The sequence below is a fragment of the Watersipora subatra genome, chromosome 4 (genome assembly GCF_963576615.1).
Source record: "Watersipora subatra chromosome 4, tzWatSuba1.1, whole genome shotgun sequence".
NCBI classification, from domain to species: domain Eukaryota; kingdom Metazoa; phylum Bryozoa; class Gymnolaemata; order Cheilostomatida; family Watersiporidae; genus Watersipora; species Watersipora subatra.
This window is the reverse complement of record NC_088711.1, coordinates 16273327-16282865: the sequence shown is the minus strand read 5'-3', so window position 1 is coordinate 16282865 and position 9539 is coordinate 16273327. Positions and strand designations below refer to the sequence as shown.

General features: G+C 37.2%; 1 protein-coding gene across 1 annotated transcript; it reads right to left on the bottom strand.

The window, feature by feature from the left end:
• Nucleotides 1–792: 792 nt before the first annotated feature.
• LOC137394575 (uncharacterized) lies at nt 793–8217 on the bottom strand. Its single transcript, XM_068081305.1, has 9 exons — nt 8009–8217; nt 5429–5553; nt 4572–4737; nt 4216–4314; nt 3735–3937; nt 3226–3328; nt 2761–2884; nt 1392–1534; nt 793–1217 (listed from the first exon to the last, which is right to left on the bottom strand). Exons 1-9 carry the CDS (start codon nt 8184–8186, stop codon nt 997–999), a joined length of 1362 nt encoding a protein of 453 aa, XP_067937406.1. The 5' UTR covers nt 8187–8217; the 3' UTR covers nt 793–996.
• Between the last annotated feature and the right edge of the window lie 1322 nt (nt 8218–9539).

Here is a 9539-nt window from a genome sequence, read left to right as displayed (position 1 = left end):
GCAGATAGCATAGTTACAGACCCTGTAATACACATGTACACTGTCTCTGCAGATAGCATAGTTACAGACCCTGTAATACACATATACACTGTCTCTGCAGATAGCATAATTGCAGACCCTGTAATACACACATACACTGTCTCTGTAGATAGCATAGTTACAGACCCTGTAATACACATATACACTGTCTCTATAGATAGCATAGTTACAGACCCTGTAATACACATATACACTGTCTCTGCAGATAGCATAGTTACAGACCCTGTAATACACATGTACACTGTCTCTGCAGATAGCATAGTTACAGACCCTGTAATACACACATACACTGTCTCTGTAGATAGCATAGTTACAGACCTTGTAATACACATATACACTGTCTCTATAGATAGCATAGTTACAGACCCTGTAATACATCGTTATACAGTTTTAGACTAAAATGTTACATTTTTACTCAAAAAGGTTTTTCAGTTTGTTAACAAAATGAGCAGAAAAGAAGCACAACCATGCTCATGAGCTAAAGTCGACTGAATATATCGACTGCATTACCTCTCGTCAGCGTCATTGCACACAGCATCTGTAGCACAATAATTGCGTCATCGTATCCCATGACTTTGCGATGCTCTGGATGTAAGAACTCCAGTTTGTCAACGTGCGAAGGGTTAGTAGTAGATTTCGCATACTAGCAGAGCTGAGTGTAACCCTATGAGTTTAAAGTACGCATAGCTCAAAGCCCCGCACAATGCAGAACAACACAGCAGTCATAACAATGGCACTGGATAGTGGTTCGATCACTATATATTTATTATGTTAAAAAACTAAACCAAAAAATAAGATGTGTATTTCTACAGCTGTTTGTATAAACGACTGCCTTCAGCAGTATAAGAAACAGATAAGAAATTGACAGCAAAAATATGCACAATATCAGCACATAATGCAGACAGACCGACTTATATGATTAATGAATTTGTGAAAATTGCAAACTGAGCAATAACCCTAAAGCATTGGAACGATAGCTTGATTCTTCCTATCAGCTGCCCTCTTATACTGAACATTTCTGACTTTATCAAATGTTTCTTGATCGTTTTGAAAAATGAGGTCATCGTAGGTGGCTCTGTGAATGTTGGTGACCTTGATATGACTCAGAAGATCAGTTAGAGGTGAGCTACTTTGTTTATCCGTGTCAAAGTTGTCACTAGTTCTGAGAGATGCTCCACCTGAAACCAAACAAAACAACATTGTATCTGCTATCAGTAATAAGCTCAGTAATTCAAAATGCAGAATATTCAGCTAATATTAAGAGCCTCACCACAACCATAAGGGTAAAAATTAAAAAATATGATGGAGTATTCTCAAAATGTTCAAGTCCAGAGCACCCCTGACAGTCTTACCTTTTGTGCTGGAGTCTTTAGTAGTGTGCTTCAGTTTGGATTCGTTCTGTTGTCGTTTCATCTCAGTCTGTCTTTCCTTGTGCTCTTGCTGTTTCAACACCCACGTATCATATGATTCCTTGTCAATTAAATTCTGCTCCTTTCTGCAAGAGTGCAACAAATAACACTGATTATAACATCTAGTACAAATAACAAGCAGTCCTTGTGCGACAGCGCTCAAATAATTTCATTTTAGAAATGTTGATGTTAAATAAGTCACAGCCTCTCCATAAACCTAGTAATTCATACTACTACTTGAGACTGATTCAAGCAGCATATATTGTAAAAAGTACAACGTGTATATGCGGAGGGGGCGCAGTAAGGCTATACCTATGATATTGTTTGAGTTCCAGACTAATGAACTTATGATATAGGGCTAACAAGCACAGCTGGCAAACCATAAACATATGTTTCACATTAGCAAAGCTGACAAGCTTTACCTTGCTGAAGACCTTTTATTTTTTAAGCTGAGACTTGCTTTGTTTATGAACTTGCCAAAACCCTTTGCTGCCGGGTTGGAAACAGATAGGTCATTATGAGGTCATAAGGTCATTATGATTTACATGACAGAAACTGCTATTATTGGGATAGCATGTGAGACTGTAAATTGCAAAGTAACGACTAGATAGTGATGTAATTAACTGCGTTTGCTTAAGCCTGGTTCTCATATACGCCACAAAACACCGGCGACAGCACCGCAGGCTATCGGTAGTGAAATGTGAACCTACACGCCGGGTACCGCCGAGTACCCCTGGTAGTTGCCGGCGTCAACGTAAGAGTTTAGCGCTGTTCAAATTTTGAGAAGAGCCGCAGGCAAAACCTTCTTGAAATGCGCTGTACAGGTGAAGGTCAGCATTATCAAAACGGCATGGCGAGCAAACATTTTAAGGCGCAAGATTACCGCCGGGGTATCGCAATCGATATGGGAACCAGGCTTTATGCAAATATTTTTATTAAGGTCTTAATATGAGACTATTATTGATTCATCAAAACATTTTTTCAATAAAATAACGAAATAATAACATATACAGAGTTATGGAAAAACATTAAAATAGGGAGAAAACAATTTGCAAACCAATTGACCCTACCCTAGCTAAGGCAGAACTGTACAATTGAGCTTAGCCTGTGTTCCAATCGTACAACTTTATGTTAGCAAACGCACTAACTCAAATTGTTGTGATTCCTGTTACACATTGAACTTTGAAACTGTGCATCATACAAGTCTAACAAAGAATTCCATCATTATTTAATCTACAAATAGATCAATAATCATTCATAGGGTGTATTAATGACTACAAAAACTATGAAAATAATTTTTTCTCATAGATACCTCTTCTCTTCTTCAATCTTTTTAGCAGCCTTTTCTGCCCTTATTACAGCGTTCCTTGCCTCATCCTCCTGCTCTTTCTGTGCAAGCCAGTCATCATAGTTAATTTTTAATTTTGTTCTCTCTTCTGCAAAACACAGCAAAAAGATCTTGCGCAAAGGTTTAACATCAGCTAGTAAGTTTAAAAACTAATATCTAGGTGAACATCATTAAAAATATGGATTCAAACTGAGCAGTTCTGATACAATTCAAAGAGCCACTATGACAGATACGCGAGAGAAGTTTTACGCGATTTATTTGCAACTAATAAAGTTATCTGTAATTTCCTGAGCAATGTGTAAGTATATAGATTTAATCCTGTCGCTGAACAACAGCGTACAGCAAGACAGACTTATCCCAATCATCCGAAAATGTCAGCAAGTACAAAAGTAGTACATGCTGATAAACTACAAAGAAGTGAAAAGATACCTGAAGGGATATCTGTAGGTTTGCGTAAAGAGCGAACAGCGCTGAGACCAGTTCCAGCAAACTCATCTACAAAATGCTCATTAGCAGCGTAGTACAGCTGACCCTGAAACGATGAATAGAAATAACAAGTATTTTTTACTGACAATCAGAGGGAGAGAGGAGTCCTTTTATAAGGGTTGTCAATGATTATTATAAACCTAACACTCTATAACTGAAAAGCTGCATCACTTGAGAACATTACATGAACAGAGCTGGATCATTTCTATGAGGGGTTCTACAGAGAATAAGCTCATTTTTTAGAAAAATGATATAAAAGTCTGAAAAGCTAGCATATTTAACATATATGGTAATTGATAAAATTATCAAGTGTTACTTTCAATTTGTATTGCATAGTACAGTTTGATAAAAATAACAAGTAGATGTTTACTGCAAGCTACCTAAATCTTAGCAAACATTTCAATATAACATGCGCCAAAAGTTGCGACAAAGGAGGTTTGAGCTTGTCACACCTGAGTTCCTGAAAGCCACATAGGATTTGCTGTATCGCACTGTTGGTGATAATACAATGGTGCGTCTGGAACTTTCTCCGCTTGGGCTGCTCGCACTTGCCACCTGAACAGGAAGAGGTGTCTTGCACCATCTTTGTAACCAAAACGCTCCGCAATAGCTAGAGCTGTGTCACCCATTTTATCAACTTCATTGACATCCGCTCCTAGAAATGGAGTAAAACCTTCAATTATACTGGGTTGTAGCTACTACATAACTAGCTATAAGATAAGAAAAACTGAATAAAATAGGTAGGGCAGACAACTCTAATATAACTAACTGATGAGTGTTATTTTGCTAGTAGATTTACTGAGCTGTAGCTTGAAACATGCACTAGTTTACGTTTTACTTGTCAATAAGAAATTGTCTGCTCATGTTATGAATAGACAAATCTGATAGAATTTAGATGACATGAGCTGTAGTAACTTGAGCTAGCATATTTACCATTGTTTAGTAAAATATCGACTATAGAGCCTCTGTTCTGTGCAGCAGAAACATGTAATGGAGTGCGACCCAGTGTTGTCTTCATGTTCACATCAGCTCCTGTAGATCACAGTCTATCATGAGTTTTACCATAGTTTTGATAAAGCATTAAGACGTGAAATGAGCGAACTACTGACCGATAATGACATAGACTGCGCCTTGACAGCTTGTAGACATTTTCTTCACATGCAGGCGTATAGCGTGATCAGTAAAAGAATTAATGCTAATCTAACAAGACTGACATAACAGTTGCAAATGAACATTCAAAACATAACAAGCATCTAGCTAGTTTGCTACTAGCTAGATAGCTAACTTACCGGAGTCTACTAATGTTTGGACGAGTTTCACATGGCCTCTGTGACACGCCACAAAAAGTGCCACAAATGCCCTCTCCGCTAGCCATGTCTGTACTCCTTTGGAGTTCATGTGTTTAGAATTGGGTGTTCTGTATGTCGAATCCTGTGTGACCCCCATCTTTAGCACCTAAACATACAACTACTAAGGTAGTATATGAGAAAAATAAGATAGTTTTAGTAATAAACTCCCTCTAACCAACAAGAGCGGTGTAATATCTGATTATTAGCAACTTACTGGTAAGGCTCAAAAGTCAACCAGTAAAATCTGAGTTCACAAACAAGATTGTAATTGATCTAGCTGATTATTACAAACAAAGACAGCCGTATCATCTACACTAGTAAAACAGAAAATGCAATTGGCATAGTCTGAGTTCACATACGTGTATGTATGCATTTGTATCACTTTTAATGATAAAACCATTGTTTGCGCAGGCTCTGAGAACAAAAGCTGCAAAAACTTGCAGATGTTCATGTGTATGCACAAAGCAACTATTGTAATACAGAAATTAGAAAGAGAGCAAAAAAAGTAATAGTAAAAAGATTTTATGATAAGAAGTTTATTCACAATTTGAACAAATACTGAGTGTTTTTTGTTCGTTTGAATGAAACTCTGAGGAACCTAAATTACCCATCCTATATCACTCTTTTCACCCAAACATAATACTATCGTTGCCTGTTAATTTGAAAACAAAAAATCTTCATCGATGCCATAGATATATACTAATTTCATAGAAACATATTAATATAATTGACTAGTTCATTATAGAGAAACAACTATCGACAGCTGTCCAAGGATTGAACCACATATCTGAGCTTACCTCGCTGATGTTATTGTTGACTACAGCGCTGATTAGTTTAACCCAGGTATGCCATATGGACATGTGGAGTTGACCGCCAGCTACGATGTCATTCGACCGAATATCTGTATGCTCTTGTAACTCCCCTTTAACAAGTAATTTGCTGAAGAGGTAATACAGCAATAGCAAGGAATACAGCTTCTGTCATATTCAATGAGCAAAGGGTGGAAATAGCATAGATCTTTACAGATTTGGAAGAATCTTAAAGATGACCATGGTAAAATAAGATGCCACCAGAACCGTTGAAGTTCAAAACTGATCAAGAGATTCTCTTGCCTAGACACAACTGTGATTTATGGAAAAAGCTTAGCCAGTACGACTGTAGTTGCTGACCAGGTGTAAGGACTGCTAGCAATACAATCATTGTTTATACAAACTGTCTTAAATGGGATCCCAGCTCCATTTTGGAACATGGCCGTTGACTGTTGCCAGTTCATGCGCCCTAAACGTTATATATATATATATATATATATATATATATATATATATATATATATATATATATTTATATATAACGCCTGCTATTGGTACCATGTAAACCAATACAGCCTCTTTTATGACACTCCCACTTTCATGTGAGCTGGACTTGTGTAATGATCAATAATAGTGAGTAGAGGCAACCCCGATAGAAACCAGCAAAATGGGTGGGTACACACCTATATATATTTATATATATAGGTGTGTATATTATATATATAATATATATTAGATATATTATATTATATACATATTATATATAATGCCTGCTATATATATACATATTATATATATATATATATATATATATATATATATATATATATATATATATATATATATATATATATATATATATATATATATAGTCTGCGAGGCAACCTGGTTGTTTCATGGCAGGAAGTCAACTCTTATTGGTAATGGGATTTGTGTCCCTTGCCAAAGCTCTGAGCTGCACTGATGAGGCTTCAATAGCCGAAACAGTACTGTCTGTAGCATGAGTATATATATATATATATACTCATGAGAGGTGCGGCACTATTAGCCTTTGTGCAAAGCTCATCACTTTTGTGATTTGAGCACTCTGGTGCCAGCACATTGATTTTCTTAAAGTCTGCGAGGCAACTTAGTTGTTTCGTGGCAGGAAGTCAACTCTCATTGGTAATGGGATTTGTGTCCCTTGCCTAAGCTCTGAGCTGCACTGATGAGGCTTCAATAGCCGAAACAGTACTGTCTGTAGCATGAGTATATGCTCCCTTACTTCGGTTTGGTTGAGCACTCTGTAAGAGGTGCGGCACTATTAGCCTTTGTGCAAAGCTCATCACTTTTGTGATTTGAGCACTCTGGTGCCAGCACATTGATTTTCTTAAAGTCTGCGAGGCAACTTAGTTGTTTCGTGGCAGGAAGTCAACTCTCATTGGTAATGGGATTTGTGTCCCTTGCCTAAGCTCTGAGCTGCACTGATGAGGCTTCAATAGCCGAAACAGTACTGTCTGTAGCATGAGTATATGCTCCCTTACTTCGGTTTGGTTGAGCACTCTGTGAGAGGTGCGGCACTATTAGCCTTTGTGCAAAGCTCATCACTTTTGTGATTTGAGCACTCTGGTGCCAGCACATTGATTTTCTTAAAGTCTGCGAGGCAACTTAGTTGTTTCGTGGCAGGAAGTCAACTCTCATTGGTAATGGGATTTGTGTCCCTTGCCTAAGCTCTGAGCTGCACTGATGAGGCTTCAATAGCCGAAACAGTACTGTCTGTAGCATGAGTATATGCTCCCTTACTTCGGTTTGGTTGAGCACTCTGTGAGAGGTGCGGCACTATTAGCCTTTGTGCAAAGCTCATCACTTTTGTGATTTGAGCACTCTGGTGCCAGCACATTGATTTTCTTAAAGTCTGCGAGGCAACTTAGTTGTTTCGTGGCAGGAAGTCAACTCTCATTGGTAATGGGATTTGTGTCCCTTGCCTAAGCTCTGAGCTGCTCTGAGCTGCACTGATGAGGCTTCAATAGCCGAAACAGTACTGTCTGTAACATGAGTATATATATATATATATATATATATATATATATATATATATATATATATATATATATATATATATATTTGACCACTAATAAGCAATACAATAATATACAAAATAAGAATGAGGAGTTGATCTGACAGAAATTGCACTATACTTCTCTAGTGCAGGAAAGAGATCTAAAATCTAAATATCTAAATCTTGCATAAATAATTTCAAAAACCATAACAGATTACTCGGCCAATTTGTAATAACAAATCAAATTTTGTCATAGCGTATGTCTGTCTGTTAGTCTGCGTGAACGGTGTGAGTTATCTTGCTTTAGCCCGATTTCATCCAAACTTCCCATGCATATGCTCCATGCCTTCTGGCAGGTCAGCAAAAATATTTGTTTTTAAAACTGACTCAGGTTCCTGAGAACCAGCCACTTGCAGGGTTTTCTAAATGCAAATTCTGGGCATCACATGTTTATGACTAAAAAATCACCAAATCAACACAGAAAAGACCTCGAACAGCTATTCTAAATGTGTAAGGCTGAAGCTACGTACCCTCGTCAAGGTAATGAAGTCGTTGAAGATTGGCTGGTATTCCAACACAGAACTCTAAATAACTTTTTAATTCTTTAATTGTGGTAGAAGACGAAACATTCTTCAAAGTGAATACTTCATCGGTGTCAACAAGTTTTATAGTGAGAGGAATGTGTTTCCCTTTGATAAGACCTGACATTGCCGCAGCTTCCTTCGTAGATTTGCTTCTACTTGTTGACCGTGCTGACATGGTATAATTTTAGAGACCTGTAACCGTATCATAGCTTAATATGGGTCATGTAATAGGTATAATCTGTAAATGTCGAAGCCCCATATACTTGCAGTTGTTTATGACCATCACTTAATTGAGCAAGATATGCATTGCCTCAAACGTTATATAAAACCATAAACTTGTTTCGGTATACGGTGTTTATGCATTTGGTGCCAACAAATCCTTTTTACAGACATTTGACCTACTAATAACCTTGTGAAAGATGAATAGGAGACAAAATTTCTAATGTGATTGTTTTTTATAGAAGTGCTATTCCTATCAAATTATTGTCGAGCTAATATTCAAACACAACAAACCATAAAGCTGAACTTCATCAGTATTTCAATTGTAAACAAATCAAGAATGAAGAATAGGTGTGAATATAAACACAAAAGTTTTCACAGAACTGATGTAAAACACGACTACAGAGGAAGTAGTTCAGGGAAAAACTAAGCGCTGTTAAAATTTATCAGCGAAGAAGCCTCATTCAAAATTTTATGATACGCCAAGAGTGAGTATCAGCGTTGTGCCTATTTTTGGAAATACTTCACAAATGTCTTCCTGAACCTAAGAATGCTATTGGTTACCTCAGTAACCCCTTTGTTCACAAAATAAAATAAAGGAAACTTTCTGGTGGTTCACTTGTGGAATCTGAAAACATCTGGTGGTGATATTATTCAAATCACCGCTACTCGCAACTAAATAGCCTCATGCATAGCCAGAATACTAAAAAAAAGCTAAAAAGCATTTACCTATTCACTTAATTTCGTCTTCAAAACTAGAAGCCGGTTTTAGAAAATGATAAACCAACAAACACCAGCTTAGATGTAACTATAACATTGAAATAATCTTAGACTGAAGCACACAGCCAACAATGTCTAACGCATAGTTATCATAGCTGGCAGTTAATACTGATCAGAAGAGTCAGAAGGGCTACATTCTTGCTGTCCAAAACTCATTATAGTGCAATGGTTCATATGGATTAAGGCAGTTTTGTTATTGACCTCACAAAAAATTTTCACTACATAGCATTGAGCTGATTAGACCAAAAAGCAATAAAGCTAAGTGGTCTTAAGTATGTGGGAGATCTGAGCTACTACAAGTGAAGTTTATCTTCTGTCACGGTTGAAAATGCATGCATCAGAGATGGTGCCTAGAGAGTTGTAAAGTCATGAATCGTGATCACGCTGTAGAAACTGTTCCTCCTTACTCATTGTGCATTCTATTTGTCCATAATTTGTTTGAACACTTTGAAGTAACTAGGCAGGATTTTGTAGGTGA

What these genes read in the sequence shown, in the direction of transcription:
- LOC137394575 (XM_068081305.1), bottom strand. Translation starts at nt 8,186, where the DNA reads ATGTCAGGTCTTATCAAAGGGAAACACATTCCTCTCACTATAAAACTT. An exon ending in ACTTCATTACCTTGACGAGG is followed by an intron (nt 5,554 to 8,008) that starts GTACGTAGCTTC and finishes TACTTGTTAAAG; the next exon opens with GGGAGTTACAAGAGCATACA. An exon ending in AAGATTGAAGAAGAGAAGAG is followed by an intron (nt 1,535 to 2,760) that starts GTATCTATGAGA and finishes GCACTCTTGCAG; the next exon opens with AAAGGAGCAGAATTTAATTG.